We start from the raw sequence: 23,064 nt of genomic DNA on the forward strand, positions 1-23,064 counted from the left end.
TAGCTTGGATTTCAAGTAAGAACTAACCACACTTAACTTTCATTATATTTTTGCAGTACTGGGAATTGAACCCAGGGCTCAAACATGCTAGGCGGATACTGTATTACTGAGCTATAATCCCCCACTTTTTCTTTTTTGAGATAGGGTCTTCTTAAGATGCACGGGCTGACCTTGAGCTTGTGATCCTTCTGCCTCAGTCTCCCAGGTAGCTGGGATTATAGGTGCACACCACCAAACCTGGCTAAGCTCCCTTCCTCAGAAAGTACAAGAAGTGTTTCACCAGGTTGTGGAATTTGGATGCTGGGAGGGGCATGTCAGAGGCTGACGGAAGATGTAAAGGAACCAGCCCAGGAAATTCCCTGGGCTAGAGGCTTTGGGGAAGCCTTGGATGGTAGGACTGTCCTATCCAGAAACCCAGCTGGCCAAAGCAGCTCCATGAAGCTCCAGGACCTTGGAAGCCTCATTAAGGGGACTGCAGAATGCCTTGAGTATGGTGGCAGGTGAGTATTCTCACTGTTGACTTTCCCAACAGATGCCCTCACCTTAAAAGGTGAAAAGAAAAATGCTGCATTTCTTAACCAGACAACTTGGGCTCACTGAGTTGAGGACTGTCAAGTATCTGCCTTTAGACTGAGCTGTCATGGAGTTAGGAGGCACTGCTAGGATCTTGCTGGACTTGCCCCTGTGATGAGTTCCATAAACCAGTTCCTCTTGAGTCACACAGCCAAAGAGTGGTGAAGGTGAGTTGGGGAGTCATGATCAGGTCGTGGCTCAGATTTCCCAAAGGAAAGTCTTAGCCTTGCTCCTCACCTTCCCTCCTTGGCCACCTGGAGAACTCATGTGCTCATTTATTTCCTAAGTCCCTGTCTTTACTGCACAGGCCTCTTAGGCTATTTAATGAGCTTGGCCCAAAGGACATGCCAGGCTATGAAATGTATAGGAAATGTGACTTCTTGAAAGAAGTTGTTTTTGCAGCCACGTAGAATTTAGGTGGTCTTCAAAAGGGCCACTGCTAGGGCAACCATCCATGAGCGCAATTAGGGCAAGAACCCAGGTGACAGTGCAGATTCACTGCATGCCTCCTTAAACCACAGAGGCCTTGGCCTCCTTACTCTCCAGGGAAATTAAAGGTATGAAAGAAAACCTGTGGGCTCATCCTATTTCTTGCCTTTAAAACAAAAAACACCTTTCTAATATAATCTTACCACTATTAAACAAATCATCTGAAAGAGCAAATTCTTGAGCAGAAAGGAAAAGTCTCCTTAAAGCTTTACCAACTAGGAAAAACAGGATGACTGCCACAAACCTGATTTTGAATAGTTTATTAAAGGAAAGGTGAAGCATCAGTTTCAAATTGTACAAAAGGAAAAAAACCTCATATTGCAAATGTACAATTTACAGAATTACTAGCAAAACCAATCAAGGAGACACTGAAAATACAAAAATTTGATTGACTTTAAACTGAACTGGAAACCCATTGGAGTAGATATTAAGACTTTTTGTTGTTGTTGCATGGTAGTCTGTAAATCGAAGCATCTGTCTTCCACAAGAGACTACAAGCAAAGGATCAGTCTGTGCATGTGTCAGGACCCCTCCTGGTTTGCTCCTTGACTAGAACCACAGGCAGGGCTGCATGGACAGGCCAGTCATTCCAGCCCCTTCACTTCTAGTGAAGCCCACATTTCTAGGAAAAAGGCCCTGGCTCTCTTAACCAGAGCCCAAGAATTGATGAATTAGCAGATAAAACATTTTTGGTGACCAAGTTTTTTTTTTTTTTTTTTTTTAAATAACTGTACAAATGTTGAGAAAAATCTGTATGTTTGCTTAAAAGGATGAATAAAATAATCTGTTTTGCTTTCCCGCACAAAATATAATTATTAGAGGTGCACAGAATTTTAAAAAATGCTTTTAATTTTTGGTAAAAAGGGAAAGCCTCATGATTCTGTTGCAGCTACTTTAAAAACCAGCCCAGAAACAGCTGTGGATGAATTGGTTTGGAAATACTGAGGCTTATATTAAAAACCAGAAGGAAGAAACTAAGTGGGTGTTTTAAAAAAACAGCAGCAGCAAGTCATAAAAGTCTAATCAGATTATAACTCTAAACCATTGAAGACTGTCCTGAAGAGTCAAGACTTTTCCCCCCAAAAGAATTATTCTCAATATGCACATTTAACACTGAAATGTAGCTGTATTTCAAGGTAATCTTAGGAACTTCACCCTCTAAGCACAGACTTCTATGCAGCACATACTTCTATAATCGGCAAACTTAATTCACAAAATTAGCGCATAAGGATATTAAGTGCATGGGAAGTAGACACAGTTATGTTACACTTAAAATTACTTTTGAATGGCAAAGGATTCTTCATAAAAAAAATGAAAGTCTGTGTAACTTGAATTTGGCAGGGCATGAAATAAGTGGTAAAAACAGCAAACTGATAAACTTGAACCATTTTTGTTTTACTGAGAATACTTTATTTGCTGGTAGAAGTTGCTAAAAATGCACAGAACAAATACCAATAGAAAATGCACTGTATTCGAATTTCCCTATTCTATATAAAATGAACCGAGTACAGCATCTGTTGGAAAAATGGCTGCATGGACATTTATTTTATGCCCACTTATAAATAAAAATAAACCTTTTTATTCAAGAGTATATAAAATCTGAATTCATATCCATATCCACAGAGGGTGTGTGGTTTTTGGCAGAGATGCACAATGTTGGAATTTCATCTTAGCTTGTCAATGTTCTGTTCCTTCATGTTTGTGTTCTATAAGGTCAACCAAATCCAGTGAGCTCCAAAAACACTCTTCGGCGATTAGGATGAGCTGCTTACTCATATATTTAATAAAAATGGTTAGCTTTTAAAACATAAAAAGGCAAAATGTTAAAACGGTTTTTAAATTGTACAACAGGAAAATAAAGTTAAAAATATTTTTTTTTTTTTTTTTTACTCAATGCTGAGTTTTCATAAAACAGGTGTATAACAGTGTTTCTTGACAGCTGTTTTAAAAATTTAAAATTTCTTCCTCCCTCCAGAAAAACACACACATCTGTACTACGTCCAATATTAGGACACAAATGATTTTTTGGGTCAGTCTTTCTGAGGTGACATTCACCATTTCCTTGGGTAATTTACATGCTCCTCTTCTCTGTCACTGCAAAAAGGGATTGACCTTAATCATTTGATTAAAAAACAAATCAGATCACATCAAAAGTGTTTTTTTCCCATACAAGCTATCACAGTATATAGGCCTCTAGCTCTAAATAATAGAGTTCCAGATTTGTAAATTTTCTTCAGACTTCAGAACATAGGCATCCCAAATCCCTAGAAAATGAGAAACACAATTATTAATCTCATGTATCTACAGGACCCAAGAAACCATAAATAAAAAGCAGTAATTTAATATTTACTGAATCATCTTCTATGATAGCTGCAGAGTCAAAAAAGTCTGGCCTCAGCTCAGCTCTCTCTCGCCGATTTCTTGATGGGGGCTAAAAAGAGAAATTAAAATGTTTTTCCTGAGATCACTAAGACAATGAAATGTAAAAATCAGCTAACATTTCTGAGCCACATTCCCAGTCCTTTTTTATATTTTGTTAGTGACAGTGTCTTGCTGAGTTGCTTACGCTGGGTTTGAACTGTGATCCTCCTGCTTCAGCCTCTCAAGTTGCTGGGATTACAGATGTGCACCACTGGGCCCGGCAAGGGTAGATTTTTAAAGGAGAATGAGAAGTTGGCTTTTTTATGAAGCACAGATTTTTAAAAACTAAGCATTTAAATATTAATTTTGGGCCCACAAAACAGAATGTATCTTCCCTTTTATGTCACAGAATCATTATAAAAATTAACAAATAGGAGGTGATAACTTTCAGTGAATTCTTCAAAGTAGACAGTTTGGAAAGCTACTGGGGCTGGGGAGAGGAAGGTTATGGATTGAATGACATTTCTTATAAAAACTTTTCATTATGGAAACTTCAAAAGCACACAAAGCAGAATGTTATGGGCTGAATTATGCCCCCTTCCCTGGCAATTTACAACTCCTAGAACCTTAGAATGTGACTATATCTGGAGGCCTGGCCTTTAAAAAGAGGTAAGTAAGCCCAGTGTGGTAGTCCACACCTGCAACTTCCAGCTACTCAGAAGGCTAAGGCAGGCAGACCACAATTTCAAGGCAGTCTGGGTACCTTAGCAAGACCCCATCTCAAAAATAAAAAGGGCTAGCGATATAGCTCAGTGTGAAGTGCCTCCCTCGCAAGTGTGAGGCCTTGCGTTCAAACCCCAGTAAGGCCAAGAAGGGGTTTAAAAAAAAAAAAAAAAAAAAGTAACTAGGCTCTATGAGTAGGTCTTAATTAAATGTAACTGGTTTCCTTATAAGACCACATGAAAACAGAGAAGGCAGCTATCTATAAGCCAAAGAAAGCGGACTCAAAGTGCTATCAACTTGGCTGATGCCTTCGTCTTGGATTCCTGGCTATTTAAGTCACTCGGTCTGTATTTGTTATGGCAGTTTCAGCCTACTAATATACTGGGAAAGCAGTATGATGAACTTACAGGTATTGATCACTTAGCTACAACAACTGTCAAATGTTTGGTCAATCTTGCTTCATTGAGTTGCCTGTTTTTTCTTTCCCATGTCATTTTACCTATATTCAATTTTATTTTTAACTAACGAAAACTTTTCAAAAACCTTAACAGTATGCATTACTATTCCTGAAAAAATTATTTTTGTATCACCTATACCTAGTCCATACTCAAATTTTCTTATTTCAAACAGTCTTTTATACTGTTTATACAAGTTCCATATTCTGTATTTGGTTATGTTGGAGCACAGTGTATATTGTCAGACTCCAATTGAAAGTACAAGATGCCAGATATACTATGCCAAAATATGTGGTATCGAGTTCTTTCTCAAGAAGGTGGGGGGTGAGGGAGAGGAATCAGTCCCTGTTATTGCCAGAATTCCAAATATGACAGCTTTCAAAGCAGGCTTAAAACACACAGGGTAGCTGGATGTGGTGGTTGCATGCCTATAATCCCAGTGGCTCAGGAGGCTGAGGCAGGAGGATTGAGAGTTCAAAGCCAGTCTCAGCAACTTATTGAAGCACTAAGAAACTCTGTGAGACCCTGTCTCTAAATAAAATACAAAATAGGGCTGGGGATGTGGCTTAGTGCCGAGTGCCTGAGTTCAATCCTCAGTACCAAAAACAAAAACAAAAAAACCCCCCAAACAACAAAGAAACCCAAACACATGTAGCTGCCCACTGTTAGTCAATGTTACCCACTCTTCATATCACTGCATTAAGAGAACAGAAGCATCATCTTACCCCAATGCCCTCATATATTTTAACAGAAATTTCCTTACTAAATCAATAACCATGGTGTCTTCAAATTCTTCATTCATATCTTCTAACTGGCTCCGGGATGACATCATCACATCTTCAAAGATGGGCTCAGCATCTTCCTCCATCAGGCCCCGACTGATGAAGAAAAGGTAGAGTCAGAAAGCTGTTCATAAGCATCAAATTTGGAGTTTTGGCTCTTCTAACCAACAAAAGCACACTTTCTAATTATGACTGACAGACTACATAAATTATGATACTGAACTTCAAGATACTTAAGGATCACTCCTTTTGATTCACTCAGATTTCACTTCAACTCATTATAAGGAAGTATAAGTAAATGCAACAATAATAGAACATTTATTTAACTATGTGTCATTCTCTCCAAATTTTACATTACCTCAATTTTACGTATGAGGAACCTGAGGCAAGGGTATTTTAGAGCTTGCCCAAGTCCATGTAACCGCTAAGTGCTAGGATTTAAATGCCTGAAGCTTAAGAGCACTCTATTCCTATTCTGTGCTGCACAGCATATCTGGAATTATAATTTTAACTCCTAACACTAAACATCAGAGATACAAAAAATGACTAGTATCACATTATTATGTTATGATCTCGAGATACTCAATATAACAATTATAACTTATAATATACTTTGTTACAATATAACAAAGTATAACTTACACAGCATGTCTTACTCCAGTTCTCACTTTCATGTAGTTCATTCCTGTTCTGTCCTTCCGATTTAAGTCTTCTAACTTCGGCTGGCCTAACCAAGAGATCTGCATCTGAGGACTATGAAAGGGTACTGTTATTCATTTTGTGGCAGCAGACTATGTATTTACTAACCAGCCCCATGCTAAGAAAGTCATGGTTGGCTGACTCAATTCCCACAGGGGGAATTAGTTGGATTTATTCCAGCTTCTTTTCAAAAAAGGCAGTAAGTTGCCCAAAAAGATCTCTAAGAGAAGTAGATTGGGACTAGTTGTTAATGCTTTAAACTGTCACCCTTGTTCTTTGAATCCCTGCTAAAGAATGATTCTCAGACCCCTTTCAGGCTGCTGCACCATTTACAGATGTGCCTAGCTGGACAACAAGCATCTAAGGAACAAAAATAACAATGGCTATCCTTTCAGGTTTAGTAACCTACTAAATTTAGTAACTTACTAAATTTCCAATCTTTTTCCATTTCAATCTACTTAGTTGAGTTCTCTCTTATCCAGTTATTCATAGCATAACCCCACTATATTCAGATGACCACAAATGAGGATCTAGTCTCAAGGCTAGGTAGAAAGAAAGAAAAAAAAAAAAAAAAAAAAAAAAGTAAGATTTTTATAGCAAAACTCACAGCATCACCCTTGCCTTCTCTACAGTTTTTCAGAGCCCTGTGTACCATAAAACATTCTGAATGCCAATGTGTGTAAAAGGCAGGATGTTGATTCTCAGAGGGCAAATATTCTCAGCATTTATCAAATAAGGTCTTAAAAATTCTTAATCCATGAACAGTTTAAAATATAAATGTAATCAAGACAAAATATTAATTAATTAATTAAATGGATGATAAAGGTAGTGTATGAAAAAGTCTGTTTGCTCAGACTTCAGACAGACCAGCAGAGGCATTCATAGGCTGTCTTGCCAAGGACTTAACCTGTGTTATCTTCTTGGAAGTCCCTGAGAAAAAACAGACCTGCCCAATGAATATGTGAATTCTAACTGAAATTAGGACTTAGTGAGACACTATGCATTTAAAGGTCTGTGAACTTATTTTAAGAAGAAAAATATATTAAAGAATGGAAGACACTTCCATGGCAATATACAGGTCTGTGTGGGTAGACACACAAGGAGAATGCAATTTAGTAATTATATCAACTGATATTTAATGTTCTCAGCTTCTCCTCCCAAGTCATCTTCAGCCTAATAGTTCAGTTTTATTCTAACACATTCCTGTGATGTTGGTGGGTGAGGAAAACTATCATTGTATCTTGAAAGATAAGAAAACTGAGGCTACTTAACTTTTGGTCAGTATAGGGATAGAACCCAGAGGGTGCTGGTCAAACATTCTACCACTGGGCTACATCCTCAGTCCTTATATATCTTCTCTTTGTGGCTTCATTTTTTTTTTTTTTTTAATTTTTTTTTTTTCTTTTTCTTTTTTTTTTTGTGGCTTCATTTTTGAAAGATCTGATCATCAATGTGTTAAAAGTTTTTCTTACTTTAACAGTTTAAAGTTTTATGGCAAGAAAATGAGAACTTAGTACTTACTTGTGTAAAAAGTCTGGTTCAGAACCATGCTCAGTCTCAGGTTCTTGAATCTGCTCTCCCATGGGTCGGCTATTCTCTCGCAATACAGTAGAAGTGAGCTGTGGGGCTGGTAGGGGGCCAGGAGTCTGAATCATGGTGTCAGTCCTGTTGAGCCATGTGTTATCCAGACTTTCATCTGTAAAATTCCAGTTAGCATCTCAGAATGTCACAGAAGAAGTGAACTCACGGCAGACTAGACTTGAAGACTCTAGTCTGAACCCCAGTTCCACCACTTCCTTGTCCACTTTGTATTACTTTATTAAACAACTTTTTTTTTTTTTTTTTTTTTGGTGGTGCTGGGGATCGAACCCAGGGCCTTGTGCTTGCAAGGTAAGCACTCTACCAACTGAGCTATATCCCCAGCCCCAACGTTATTAAACTTCTATAGTTAAATTTACCTAGCTTCACAGTTGTAAGGATTAAATGAGGTAATATGCATAACCATCCCATTTTAGCTATTACCACATTATCATGTCTCTCAAGTTCATCTCTGAGGATTCATTCATCTTAGAATGGGAAGGAGTGGGGTCAGCCAGAGCCCTCTCCCACTATTCTCTCCTCAAGCAATGAAGGATGTATCTCCTGGGCCTCACAGGGGTCCTAGGCAGCAGCACTTAGACTGGTTGGCCTTTACAGGGAAATCAGCAAGTTGTACACAACTGGACTCATTACCAAAAGTAACTCTTTTTGCCAGATTGTATATGTGACACAGGAGGAGGCTATTTTATGCTTCTGAGTCCTCCAAGGAAGCCTTCTCTCATTGTTCCCCCCACCCAGCCCCCATTTAAACAATTCTCATTTAACTTCTAGAGGGAATATAATAATTTTTGCTTACTTAGGACTTAATTATACACTATCCCACATTAGTAGGTCATCACTCATATGCACATGCTTTCTCTGTAATTAGCTTTAAGTTCCTCAAAGGGGCCAGGAACTATTTTTGACTCCTTCTGAAGATGGTTTATAAAGACCTAAGCAGATTAAAGCATTATTTGCATACCTAAACCATCCTGATAAAATAAGGCATTAATCATAATATTTCTACCTAAAAGTCTATATATATTTTTTAATAGCTTTATTTATTTTTATGTGGTGCTAAGCATCTAACCCAGGCTAAGCAAGTTCTCTACCACTAAGCCACAACCCAGACATATTATTTTAATATGAGAAGACTTTAAAAAATGTGTTCTAAAAAGTTGTGCACAGTGGCACATGCCAGTAGTCCCAGCTACTTGGCAAGCTGAGGCAGGAGGATGGCAAGTTTAGGACCAGCCTAGGCAATAACTTGGCTAAAACCTGCCTCAAAATAAAAAAAATTTAAAAAGGGCCAGGGATGTAGCTCTGTGGAAGTGTCCCTGGGTTTACGCCCCAGTACTTAAAAAAAAAAAAAAAAAAAGAATTCTGAAGAATTATAATCACAAAGTCACAAAGTATAGTATTAATCACATTGTTTTTCTTCTTCCTATTAAGTCTCAGAGATGTGTATGTGTAAGGTTCCTAATCTGCCAGCAAGCATTTCATCTCAGTGTTCCTCAGATATTTGATATTTTCTCAGACATGTGAATATTCTAGATTGGCTTTTCTGTCCTTGAAAAATATCCATTCATTGTCTGGTTAAGGTCATTGTACTGAGCTGAAACTCACCATTGAATCAATCAACCGAAGTATGTTTAATCATGTTCTAGGCATACTACTTTTCATTCAACATATACTTTCAAAACTTTTATTCTTTTATTCCACACTATGTTTTATCATCAAAAGCTTGATATCATTTAGATTTTTAAATTAATAAAATCATCTGTTAACTCTCTACTTCATGTCATCTTTTCCAGAAAATCTTCCCTGATTCATTAAAAATTTGGTCACTCCTTATATATTGCCATGTCTCCATGTTTAGCTCATCAGGGCATGATCATGCTGAACTCGAATTGCCTATTTCTCTTTTTATCTCCCCATCTGCACCAAGAGCTCTTTTATTAATTCTTAATCGGCAGCACTTAGCCCAGTTCTTGAGAAGGTGCTTAGTATTTAGTGAATAACTTCAGGAAGACCTCACACTAAAAGGATCCTTTTAATCCTTTAAAGATTTCTCAGTGAATATGCTTCTGTAATGCATTCTCATCTTGATCCCAAACAGATGAAACTGCTGCCTAAAGGCTCTAGGCATTCAAACTATTGTAGTCATTTTGTACATTTCAAATTCACAGAGCAAACATTTTTTTGTTGTTATTGCAATTTAATGATTACCAAATTAGGTTATTTGGTCCATACCTACTTCCTATAAGTCTTAAAGGTAAGACTTGGTTTAGTGAATTTAGTGAATTATTCATGGTTAATTATTCTTTCAGCCTTAGTTTCTTCTGTGTAAAATCTAGACAAGTGTTAAACTCATTGATTTATAAAACATTTATAAACAATTAAATGATATAATGCATGTAAAACACATAGCAAAGATTTGGTGAATGTTTGCTACTAAGAAAGGCTGCGACTAGGAAAACACCCTATATATCACCATGGGCACCCTGATAAGACTGCTGTAGAGGTATTTTCATAGGGAAATGACTGGAGTCATTCTTTACAGAAAAGTCCAGGATCCTACAATACAAAGACAGGATTTTATATCTTTATTCTTTGGACTAAAAAGACTAAATTCCAAAGCTAAAACTTAAAAAAAAATAAATCTTAAACTTTGTTAAGACTTTTTAAAATTTTAACATTAATTCTTTTATTCTCTTTGAAATACAGATGTTACCTAATACACTGATAAGAGGCATTATTTATATGATCATGATAACATTCTGATAATACAGCCAACATTTATTGAATGCTACCTATGGGCCAAGCATTGTACTCAGTACTATGTGTACTACATTTCTTTATTTGGAATAGCTTATTATAAATTCACAGTATCTGACAGGATAGGTATTCTGATCATCTTTCATTTTGATCAATTATTGAAGTTTAGAGAGGTTAAGTAATATCCTCCAAGTTAATATAGCTGATAAATGAGAAAGTCAGGTTTGAATTCTGGAACTCTGATTTTAGAGTTTGTGTTCTTTATTAATTGTCAATACATTCTCCCTAAGAATGAAATACACATTAGATTTAAATTCAAATTAATTTGGCTCTAGCCTTTAGAAAAAACCTTTGGTAAGTCACTTTTTTAGGTAGCAGAGGGGAGGTATTGGGAGCCAAATAGCAAGCTATAAAAAGGAGAACAGGAGAAAATTTATTAATATATTAATTATTTTTAGAAAAGCACGGAGAAGAGGAAGATCATTTGAGGCAATAAGTATGTTCACTTTGATGCTTCTTTCAGTAAATTTAAGAGAAGTGCTTTAATACAATATTTATTCTTTTTGGATATGTACAGGAATACCTACCTTCATCAGATTTTCATGATTGTTCCCCACAGTCCAAGAGTGTTATAAAACCAGTTTTTACTATCAATGTCTTATGGTACAGAAATAAATTAACCAACCAAATGACAGAACTGGAACACTATTTTGGCATATTAAATTTGTTGCAGGGGTCTACCCTCAAATTACCAGTAGCCTCCATTATTAAAATGAATTTTAATAGAACGGCATTGACATTTTTATTTAAAATTTTAATGTATTAGAGGCATAAGGCATAGGGATCAATTTTATAGACTTTCATAAACGTTTCCCCTTTTTCTCTGTGTATTGTCCTCTCTATACTCCATGCTTTTTCAAGTTCCTTTTCTTTGGCCCTTTTCTGCCCCCCTTTGTCTATTCTAACTTTTTTATCTGTATAACTTAGTGGGTATCAAATATACAAGGACCTATGTGTCTAACACTACCTTGGTTCAACAGATTACTTCCTATCTATCTTCCTAAGCCAGGCAAACCATTTATTTCATATGAAAATGCAGACTTACCTTCTACTCGCTTTTTGTGAAGTGGGGGTCGTCCTTTCTTATTCCTTACTGAGGAGGTTTTGCTGCTGCTACTTCCACTGTTCACAGACATCCTATCATCTTCACCTCCAGTGACTAATGAATTTCTATAGGAGATGAGTGGAAGCCATACATCTTCCCTCCTTTCCATCATCTGCTCAGTAAGGAATTTCTCTAGGTATGAATGACTAGAACATAACAGAAATGTAGCAATGATTTTCATGTGAGCAGTTACTGTATCACTTCCTTAATTTTTCAATCTGAGGTTCTCTTTTTGAAGGTTCTAAAAAACCCTAAGGACAGACATTAGTAGTGGTTACCTTTGGAAAAAGAGGGATTGAGAATTTAAGGTTTTACTTCACATATTTCTGGAATACTTAAGATTTTTTTTTAATTGATGGACCTTTATCTTAATTTATTCACATGTGGTGCTGAGGATGGAACCCAGTGCCTCGCACATGCTAGGCAAGTGCTCTACCACGGAGCTAAAGCCTCAGCCCCTCTGGGATACTTCTGAATCAGACAAGGGTGTATTTAAATCAGTATTGGTGTGTGTATATATATGTGTGTATGTGTTGTCTCTTCTACATTTCTTCTTTTACTTTTAAACAACAATGGTTAAAAAAAAATCAGAAGTTTGCCTCAAAACGATTACTGTGTTTTCTTTTTAAAGTGTTCGGATCAGGGCAGAATTTCTGGAATGGTGGAGTGAGGAAATTAGGATGTCCTCTCCCTAGGAAAACAACTTTTAACTGGTAAAAATTATAAAAGACAATAAAGTCTTTACAATGGGCTGGGGACATAGCTCGGCTGGCAGAGAGCTTGCCTTGCAAGCACAAGGCCCTGGGTTCAATCCTCAGCACTGCAAAAAAAAAAAAAAAAAAAAAAAAAAAAAAAAAAAAATCTTTACAAATCATCCTCAGGGCATTCAGCAAATGAAGAAAAATTTATTCAAGAAAATCTATTAAGTATTGTTAAGAACAGCAAGAGTCTGTAAGCATTTGAACTAAAACTTGTTTTCTCCTCTTGTTCCTTCTCTGCTACTACAGTTCCATGTTGTGGAAACTACTCCAGGCAAGTGGCTAAGAAGAGCTGGGCTCCCTCTTTCTAGCTTCCAGTCTAGGGTTACCCTGAAAGGAAGGCGCATACTGCTTGCCTTTTGCATCTCCTCTCAGTCCTGTGTATCAGAAGCTCTATTCTGAGCAAAAGCTGGAATGAATGAGGCTTCTTTTTCCACCCAGTCTCAACTTGTGGGGTAGGAACTCCAAGCACAGGCAGGATGAGAATACTAGGGCTCTGAATATCTCAACTCTTAACTGTAGGGGTAAGCTGAGAACCAATGGTTACTCAGCCTCCCTCTGCTTTAAGAGAAAAGTTTCTGGGAGTAACTATTCTGGGAGAAGCTATTTCTATCCCACCCCATCCTTCTCTCCTCCTTTTAGTGGATTAAGTATTAAAAGTTCTGTTCAGGGGCTGGGCAGACTATAAAGAATCTCTGTAGCTGTCTACCCAGGGATGACACTGTTTAGAATGGAGTATAGAAAATTCCTTTCCTGGGGCCTTGTTGAAAACAATGGGATCTTGATGAAAGGCAAGTAAGAGGGTGCTAACAGTTCTTTGATATTAGCAGTAACAAATGACAGATAAGAATCCAGAAAACCAAGAAAAGAGAGCCAAGAAGAGCCTTTTTGGGTTGACAGTGATTTCTTGGATGACAGTAAGATATGTTAATTAGCTTGAATGTAATAATAATTTCTCAACATATACATATATCAAAACATTATGCTACAGATACATATATTCTAATTTTTTTAAGAAAAGGAGCAGCTTCAATCCTCCACCTCACCCACCAAACAAAATGATTCTTCATTTCAAGAGTTCTAATGGATTCATTCGAGTACAGCCTACCATGTCCTCCACTGTACTTGCAGTGTTCTGGTTTCCTTCCCCTTCTCTCATCTCAAAATGGGAAAATGCTTTGTCACCAATTCTTGGTGCATATTAATAGGCTGCTGGAATAATCAGGCATTTCATACATTTATTCTTTGTTTAATTTCTTTTTAGTTGTCAATGGATCTTTTATGTTATTTATTTACATATGGTGCTGAGTATTGAATTCAGGGCCTTGCACTTGCCAGGCAAGCACTCTACCACTGAGCTACAACTGCAGCCCCGCACATTTATTCTTACATGAAAGAAGGATAACTTTTTGTTATTGTTCTGCTTATATAACTGCTGTGCTTAAAGAAAGAACCTATTGTTTAGAGACTTCAAATTTTGTGAGTTTATTCATTAAACAGATTTGGAAAAGGTTTAAAAAATAAAAATAAAAATCCTGGGAGTTGGCAAAGTTACGCACATATGCTAAGCTGCACCCACATGAGGGCAAATAGGGTAGAGAATGGGAAAGACTTGAAAGCATTCTCTAAGCCACACACAGATCTATCAATATTCAGTTATTACAGCAAAAGGGGCTTAAACACAGCCTCTGAAACAATGATGAACAATGAGCTATTCTGACCTAGGGGCAACTCCTAGGAAGCCAGGCTTAAAAATAAAAATCATGTGCTTCCCTGGTCCTCTGAAAACTGTACACACTTTGCCCCTCTCAGGAACTATCAGAGAGGGATCTTCAAAGCTGCTAGTCCCTGGCTTAAAACATGGGGTAAAAATGTAAACCTGAATTATGACAGTAGTAGTAATTATGACAATTATGACAGTAGTTCAAGACACACACACATCTGCCCATAAAGGGTAAAAATCTAACTAGCTCAGGAAGCCAAAATACAACCCAACCCGGGGATGACTCTTGGTTAGCTAAGTCAAATGTTAAAAACAAAGGAAAAAGGGACATCAGAGGCTGCACATGGCAGAGGAAACAGATACCACAGAATTTGTTCATCCAAGTAACTAAACAAATGACCAAGCAAAAACCAATAAACCTCTAGGAAGGTAGGGAATCAGTGTCAGAAGTAAATAATTACTTCATAATATATTTCCAATATATTTTCTAAAATGTCCAGTTTTCAAGAAAAAAAAATTATGATATGCTTTTATAACAGGAAAATATAATGTATACAGAGGGGGGAAAAGCAAGCAAATAGGAACATGGCCCACAATGATTTCAAAGTAATTATTGCAAATACATTCAAAGAGCTAAAAAAAAAAAAAAAAATCTAAAGAATTAAAAGTGTGATGGTCAAATAGAGAATATGTACAGAAAGAAAAGATAGATAATGAAAGAAACAAATGGGAATTCCTTTTCTTTTTGGTGCAGGGGATAGAACCAAGGGAATTGTGCATGCTAAGCATGAACTCTTTTTGAGCCACACCCCCAGCTGCCCGGTGAAAATTCTGAAGTTGAGAAGTACAACAATGGAAATTAAAAAAACACTACAGGGGCTCAACAGTAGATATGAACAGGCCAAAAAAACCAAAAACAAACAAAAAAAAAACCCCAAACCAAACCTAACCAAACTAAACCAAACCAAACCAGAACAACTGAATCAAGAGATTAAGCAATCTAAAGGAGAAAGAGAAAAAAGAATAAAGAAAAATGAACTAGAGCCTGAAATGTGTGATACCATGAAGTGCACTGCCAATGTAATAAAAATAAGAGAAAGAAATTGAAAAACAGTAGAGAAATAATGGCTGAACATTTCCCAAGTTTAAGGGAAAAACATTAATTAAAAATCTACAAAGCTCAATGGGCTAAAACAGAATCAATGCCAAGAAATCCAAAACAAGAATCATTATATGAAAAATGGGCTTTTTGAAAGTAAAAAATTAAGAGAAAATCTTGAAAGCAGTAAGAGAAAAGTAATTTTTATTACTTAAGAATAAATGAAACAGGGGATATCGCAATACCAGATCTTCAACTATACTACAAAGCAATAGTAACAAAAATGGCATGGTACTGGCACCAAAATAGACAGGTAGATCAATGGTACAGAATAGAGGACACGGACACAAACCCAAATAAATACAATTTTCTAATACTAGACAAAGGTGCCAAAAAATATGCAATGGAGAAGAGACAGCCTCTTCAACAAATGGTGCTGGGAAAACTGGAAATCCATATGCAACAGAATGAAACGAAACCCCTATTTCTCTCACCCTGCACAAAACTCAACTCACAATGGATCAAGGACCTTGAAATCAGACCAGAGACCCTGCATCTTATAGAAGAAAAAGTAGGTCCAAATCTTCACCTTGTTGGCTTAGGATCAGACTTCCTTAACAGGACTCCCGTAGCACAAGAGATAAAAGCAAGAATCAATAACTGGGATAGATTCAAACTAAATAGCTTTCTCTCAGTAAAGGAAACTATCAGCAATGCGAAGAGAGAGCCTACAGTGCGGGAGAATATCTTTGCCACTCATACTTCAGATAGAGCACTAATTTCCAGAATATATATAAGAACTCAAAAAACTCTACACCAAGAATACAAATAACCCAATCAACAAATGGGCTAAGGATATGAACAGACGCTTCACAGAAGAAGATCTACAAGCAATCGACAGATATATGAAAAAATATTCAACATCTCTAGAAATAAGAGAAATGCAAATCAAAACTACACTAAGATTCCATCTCACCCAATTAGAATGGCAATTACCAAGAATACAAGCAACAATAGGTGTTGGCGAGGATGTGGGGAAAAAGGAACACTCATACATTGCTGGTGGGGCTGCAAATTAGTGCAGCCACTCTGGAAAGCAGTATGGAAATTCCTTAGAAAACTTGGAATGGACCCACCATTTGACCCAGCTATCCCACTCCTCCGCCTATACCCAAAGGACTTAAAATCAGCATACTACAGAGATACAGCCACATCAATGTTCATTGCTGCTCAATTCACAATAGCCAGACTGTGGAACCAACCTAGATCCATTCAATTGATGAATGGATAAAGAAACTGTGGTATACATATACAATGGAATATTACTCAGCTATAAAGAATAATAAAATTATGGCATTTGCAGGCAAATGGATGAAATTGGAGAATATCATGCTAAGTGAGATAAGCCAATCTCAAAAAACCAAAGGACGAATGATCTCGCTGATAAGCGAATGATGACACATAATGGGGGCTGGGAGTGGGGGCAAGAATGGAGGAAGGAGGGACTGTATAGAGGGAAAAGAGGGGTGGGAGGGGTGTGGGGAAGGAAAAAATAACAGAATGAATCAAACATCCTTACCCTATGTAAATGTATGATTATACAAATGGTATGCTGTTATTCCATGTACAAACAGAAACAACATGTATACCATTTGTTTACAATAAAAATACATTAAAATTTTTAAAAAAAGAATAAAATCCAATAAAACTGAGATGGTCTCTCATTAGGCACAATGGGAGGCCAGAAGGCAGTGGGTTGACATACTCAAATTGCTGAAAGTAAAAAACTATCAAACCAGTTTTTTTTTTTAAGTGCTAGGGATGGAATCCAGGGCTGTGCATGCTAGGCAGTGCTCTATCCCTGAGCTACATCCCCAGCCCTCAAGGATCTTATGTCAAGCCAAATTTAAAACAAAGACAGTCCCAAATGAACAAAAGTGGAGAGATTTTTTTGCTAGCAGACTTGCCTTAAATATTAAATATTATTAGAAGTTTTTCAGGTTGAAAGCAACAGAGGATAATTTGAATATACATAAAAAACAAAGAAAACCAGTAAAGATACTTATGTAGGTAAAAGATTTTATGATAAAAGACAACATAATCCACGTTTACTTCCTTTACTGATTATAAAGCAACTGTGTGTGTGTGTGTGTGTGTGTGTGTGTGTGTGTGTGTGTGTATAATTACTGTTTCATTGGGGCCAATAACATAGAAATGTAATATATTTGATAAGCACAAAAGAGGTAGGTGGGAGAAAAGATGCATGACAGTAGAGAATGAAAGTAGATGATCATTAAAATCCACAGGAAGAAATTAAAAGAATCAAAAATAGTAAACAGGTTAATGTAAACCTCCATAAATAATTTTTACTTTCTTTTCTCATCTTAAAAAAGATTATATCAACTAATAATTATAACAATAGCACAAAAAAAGAAAATATTCCTTCAGAATTAAGTTACAATAAATCTGAAGTAATTTTTTTTTTGGTACTAGGGATTGAACTCTGGTGCACTCGACCACTGAGCCACATCCCCAGCCCTATTTTGTATTTTATTTAGAGACAGGGTCTCACTGAGTTGCTTAGCACCCTGCTTTTGCTGAGGCTGGCTTTGAACTCCTGATCCTCCTGCCTCAGCCTCTCAAGTTACTCAGATTATAGGTGTGCACTACCATGCCCATCCTGAAGTAAATTTTGAGAAGATGTATACTGTAAGGACTCATAAAACCACTAATAAACCTAAAAACACAAAGATCATTAAAGAATTAAAAATATACAACATCCCTAATATAAAAAGAAAGTAAAGGAGAAAGAACAAAAATCCCACAAGATATATAGAAAACAAAAAGTGCAATAGCAGATTATCAGATGGATTTTTTTAAAATGGTATGACACAACCTTATGCTGTCTGTATGAAACACACTTTAGATTTAAGGACAAAAAGGCAGAAAGTAAAATGATGGGGAAAAAAAAGACATATCATGCAAATGGCAACCAAAATAGAGCTGGAGGGGTTATACTAATATCAGATGAAACCGAGGTCAAGATAAAAATTAGTAGACATAGTATATGACACTTTAAAATGATATGATTAAATGATCAGGAAGGCATAACAATTAAAAATGTATATACACTTAACAGAACCCCAAAATACAGGAAGGAAAAACTGACTGAACTGAAGAGACAGGCAGTCAATTTGATAATAACAGACTTCAATATCCCACTTTTCAATTGGGTATAGTGATGCATGCCTGCAATTCCAGGAATTCTGGAGGCTAAGATAGGAGGATTGCAAGTTCGAGATCAATCTCAGCAAATTAGTGAGACCCTATGAAACTTAGCAAGACCCTGTAGCAAAAAGGACTTACGTGGCTCAGTGGTCAAACACCTCTGGGTTCAATCCCAAGTACCAGTGAACACACAACATCAACAACAACAACAAAAAAACAGAACTAGACAAATGATTAACAAGGAAACTGAAGACTTAAAACACCACAATCAAAATTATAAACCAACTAGACTAAACAGACATCTACAGAACAAAACTCTACCCAAAAATAGAAAAATATGTTCTTCTCAAGTAATATGGAACATTTTCCAGGTTAGACCATATGTTTCATAAAATTAAGCTTCAATAAATTCAAAAGAATTAAAATTATACAATATGATCTCTGACAAAAGAATGAAATTAGAAATCAATAAAAAAAGGAAAATTCAGAAATTCACAAATTTCTGAGGCCCTAAGCATCTTAGACCCTGCACACACACCTCACTACCACCACTACCACCAAAGAGTGGGGCTGGGGATAATGTAACTCAGTAATAAAACTGCCCCCTGACTCACTCCCCAGTAAAAAAAAAAAAAAAAGTTAAACATTCATAAATGAAATACTCCTGAGTAACCAAAAGGTTAAACAGAAATAATGAGTGAAATAAAAAGATAAGTTTGGGATGAATGAAAACAGAAATCCAAAAGACTATGTAGTTCCTCGCGGCTTTGAGATTCAGGGTATGACACAGTATTGTGGCACTGGAAGTCTTGCATGTGTCATAGGAGCTTGGGGCTGGTCTCTCTATGGTAATTCTGCCCAGACAGGGAAGAATCTTGGAATTCCTGACCAGACTGCTGATGGTGGATGAGGAATTTGAGTGTGCTCTGGTCCCAGGGGGAGGGATGCAGGGATGGAATACCACTTTTAGGAACGTCCCCAGTTTCACTAAAGAACACATCAACTACAGATTTAGTATATATGGTCTTTCAGTGCTAAAACAGCAATAATACACTAAGAGCAGACTCCCATCAAACCTGAACATAGGGTGCTTGCTAAAATAGCAAAAATGACTAAAGACTTAGAAAACATAAGCTGCCAGTTGAGAATTTCTGGACAAAAACAAAGCAAGATTACAGACTGGAATGAATATCTGCTCTTTTAAAGTGTAGACGACATTGTACACCAATAACCATCAAGAACTTTCATGAAACTATCATCAATACCTAATGGTCAGAATAAAGCACCAGGAACAGACCATACAGTTATCTTAGATGGAGAATTTAAAACAGCTATTTTAAGGAAACTGTGTTTTAAGAACACAGAGAAATAATTCAGTGCTCTGAGAAACAGATGAAAGCTATTAAAATAAAATAGAAATCCTTGACTGAAAAATACACTAAATAAAATTAAAACCATGATATAAGTCTTCAACAGCAGTATAGATCAAACAGAAGAAAGAAGAGCTTGAAGATGGGGTTATTTAAAAATACACAGTTGGAGGAGAAAAGAAGAAAAAATGAGAAATGAAGGAAGCATATAGGAGTTTTGGGACAGTATTAGAAGAGAAAATATTTGGGATGCTGGGATTCAAGAAGGACTTGAAATGTCAAAGGGATAGAAAACTTACTTCTAGAAATAATAACAGAAAACTTCCCAAACCTAGAAAAGAACACAAATATACAAATACAGGAAGGTCAGAGGCTCCCAGTTATATTTAGCCCAACCAAGTCTACCCCAAGTTCTCAAAGGTGAAAGATAAGGAGAAGATTCTCAAAGCAGCAAGAGGAGAAACAAAAGATAAAAGGATGTCCCAATTCTCCTGATGGCTGACTTCTCAGAAAGAACTTTATAGGCCAGAAGAGAACAGCATGTTATTTTCACAGTACTAAAGGTAAAAAACTGCCAACTATACCCAACAAAAGTATCCCTTAGGAACATAAAAGAGATAAAGACATTCCTGGACAAACAAAAGCTGGCAAATTAAATCTCCCCCAGAAATAGTAAAGGGAGTTACTCAAACTGAAAGAAAAGAAACATTAGTAAGAAGAAAAACCTGGAAGGTATGAAACTCACAGGTAAAAGTAACTATACAAAATTAGAATGCTGTAATGTAAGCAACATATATAAAACATTCATGTCTTTAGTATAAAGACTAAAAGACAAATCTATTAAAAATATTAACCTTATCACTGTGTCAAGAGAGGCAATAATAATACAGAAAGATGAAAAACAGGATATAAGACTTTTGAAATGTGGGAAAAATGAAATACAAGGGTAGGGCTTTAAATAATAATATTTTCTCTATCACTTTTTCTTTCTTGCAGAGTTGGAGATCTAATGAGGGCCTTGCACATGCTAGGAAAGCACTGAATCACTGGAGCTACCATTCCCAGTCCTGTTTCTTTTTTTCAGGGGGGCAGGTACTGGGAATTCAACCCAGGGGTGCTTTACCACTGTGCTACATCCCCAGTCCTTTTGAGACAGGGTCTCACTAAGTTGCCCAGGCTGGCCTTGAACTTGTGATCCTCTTGTCTCAACCTCCTGAGTCCCTGAGAGTACAGGCATGCAGCACTGCACTTGGTTCCATTTCTTTTCTTATCTTTATGATCATATTATATTCCTACCATTTCAAATAGGTTGTTATAGTCAATACATGCTTTTTGTAAGCCTTATTGTAACCATAAAGCAAAAATCTATAGTAGACAAACAAAAGATCATGAGCAAGAAATCAAAACACACTATTATAGTAAATCATTTAACCATGAAGACGTTGAGAGAAAGAAAGGAACTATAATAAAAATAGAAAACAAGTTACACAATAGCCAGAATAAGGCTTAACCTATCAATAACTACCTTGAATATAAATGGACTGAATTTTCTAACTGACACAGAATGACTGAATGGATGAAAAACCAAAATGCAACTACATGTTGCTAATCAGAAACTCACTTCACTATGGATGTGTATAGACTGAAAACTAAGAAATGGAATATTTTCCATGATATCTTTCTCAAAAGAAATCAGGAGTAGCCAGGCAGGGTAGCACATGTCTGTAATCCTGGCAGCTCGGGAGGCTGAGGCAGGAGGATTGCGAGTTCAAAGCCAGCCTCAGCAAAAGCGAGGTGCTAAGCAACTTAGTGAAACCCTGTCTTTAAATACAATACAAAACAGGGCTGGGGATGTGGATTGGTGGTCCAGTGCCCCTGAGTTCAATCCCCAGTACCTGCCCCCTCCCGCAAAAAAAAAAAAAAAAAAAAAAAAAAAAAAAAGCAGGAGTAGCCATAATTCGATAAGAGGCTTTTAAATCAGAAGCAGTAAAAAGACACAAGAAAGGTCATTATAATAATAAATGGGTCAATTCTACAAGAGGAAATAATTCTAAATATATACATGATATCACAGTACACAAATATAGAGAGCAAATATTAATAGTCCCAAGGGAGAGTTAGATTCTAATATAATCATAGCAGAGGAATTTTGCACTCCTACTGTACGATGGACAGATCATCCAAACAGAAATCAACAAAGAAACAGCAGAGTTAAAATTATACCTAAATATAATATATCTCACATTCCATCTTACAACTGCAGAATGTACATTTTTCTCAACTGAACATGGAACATTCTCCAGGATGAACAAGACTCAACATATTTAAAAAACTTTTGAAATCATATTGAGTATCTTTTATGACCACAAAATAACAACATTAGAAATGAGTAAGAAGGGGTCGGGGAGATAGCTCAGTTGGTAGAGTGCTTGCCTTGCAAGCACAAGGCCCTGGGTTCAATCCCCAGCACCAAAAAAAAAAAAAAAAAAAAAAAAAAAAAAGGAAATCAGTAAGAAAATCTTTATAGTACAAATGCATGGAAATTAAACAAGTTACTCTTGAATAATCAATGGATTAGAGAAGAAATCAAGAGAATAGTCTTGAAACAAATGGAAATGGGAATAAAACATACCAAAAACTATGGGTTACAACAAGAGCGGTACTAAAAGGGAAGTTTATGGCAATCAATCTGTACATCACAAAAGCAAAAAGATCTCAAATGATCTAATGCTGAATCTTAAAGAGCTAGAAAAATAAGAACAAACCAAACCCAAATAGAAGGAAAGAAATAAAGATCAGAAGTAAATATAGACAGATCAAAAGAAAAAAAGAAACTGGTTCTTCAAAAAGATAAAATTGACAAACCTTTAGATTAAGAAAAAGAGATTCAAATAAATTAGAGATGAAAAGAGAGACATTTATAGCCGACACTACAGAAATGCAAAATATTATTAAAAATTATTATGAACAACTATATACACACATATTTGATGCCCTGAAGATATGAACAAATTCCTGGGCACATACACCTTACTAAGATTGAATAATGAAGAAAGAAAAATCTGAACAGACTGATAATGAATAACAATTCAGTAATAAAAAGTCTCCCATTAAAAAAAAGCCCAGGGATAGATGGCTATACTGCTGAGTTACAGCAAAAATTTAAAAAACAAATACCAGTCCTTCTTAAATTATTATAAAATACTGAAGAAGGGAATTCTTCCAAACACACTGTATAAGATCAGCATCATCCTGATACCAAAACCAGACAAGGGTACAATAT

The 23,064-nt window shown here is 36.4% G+C and overlaps 1 protein-coding gene across 10 annotated transcripts in view; it reads right to left on the reverse strand.

Moving 5' to 3' along the window:
* Window positions 1-1,307: 1,307 nt before the first annotated feature.
* STAG1 (STAG1 cohesin complex component) overlaps window positions 1,308-23,064 on the reverse strand; it is a gene marked incomplete at its 3' end in the record, with an annotated part of 382,903 nt that continues 361,146 nt past the window's right edge. For 6 of the 10 annotated variants that reach the window (XM_079154996.1, XM_079154998.1, XM_079155002.1 and 3 more), the window contains 6 exons: window positions 11,544-11,749; window positions 7,604-7,778; window positions 6,026-6,136; window positions 5,365-5,479; window positions 3,413-3,493; window positions 1,308-3,326 (listed from right to left, as the gene is read on the reverse strand). In XM_079154996.1, the coding sequence (XP_079011122.1) occupies window positions 3,303-3,326; window positions 3,413-3,493; window positions 5,365-5,479; window positions 6,026-6,136; window positions 7,604-7,778; window positions 11,544-11,749 (712 nt within the window). Of the gene's footprint in view, window positions 3,327-3,355; window positions 3,494-5,347; window positions 5,984-6,025; window positions 6,625-7,603; window positions 7,779-11,543; window positions 11,750-23,064 lie in introns of those variants that run through there. The other 4 variants (XM_079155001.1, XM_079154999.1, XM_079155003.1 and 1 more) reach the window with 4 other exon arrangements.

Source organism: Sciurus vulgaris (assembly GCF_902686455.1).
Source record: "Sciurus vulgaris genome assembly, chromosome: 10".
NCBI lineage: Eukaryota > Metazoa > Chordata > Mammalia > Rodentia > Sciuridae > Sciurus > Sciurus vulgaris.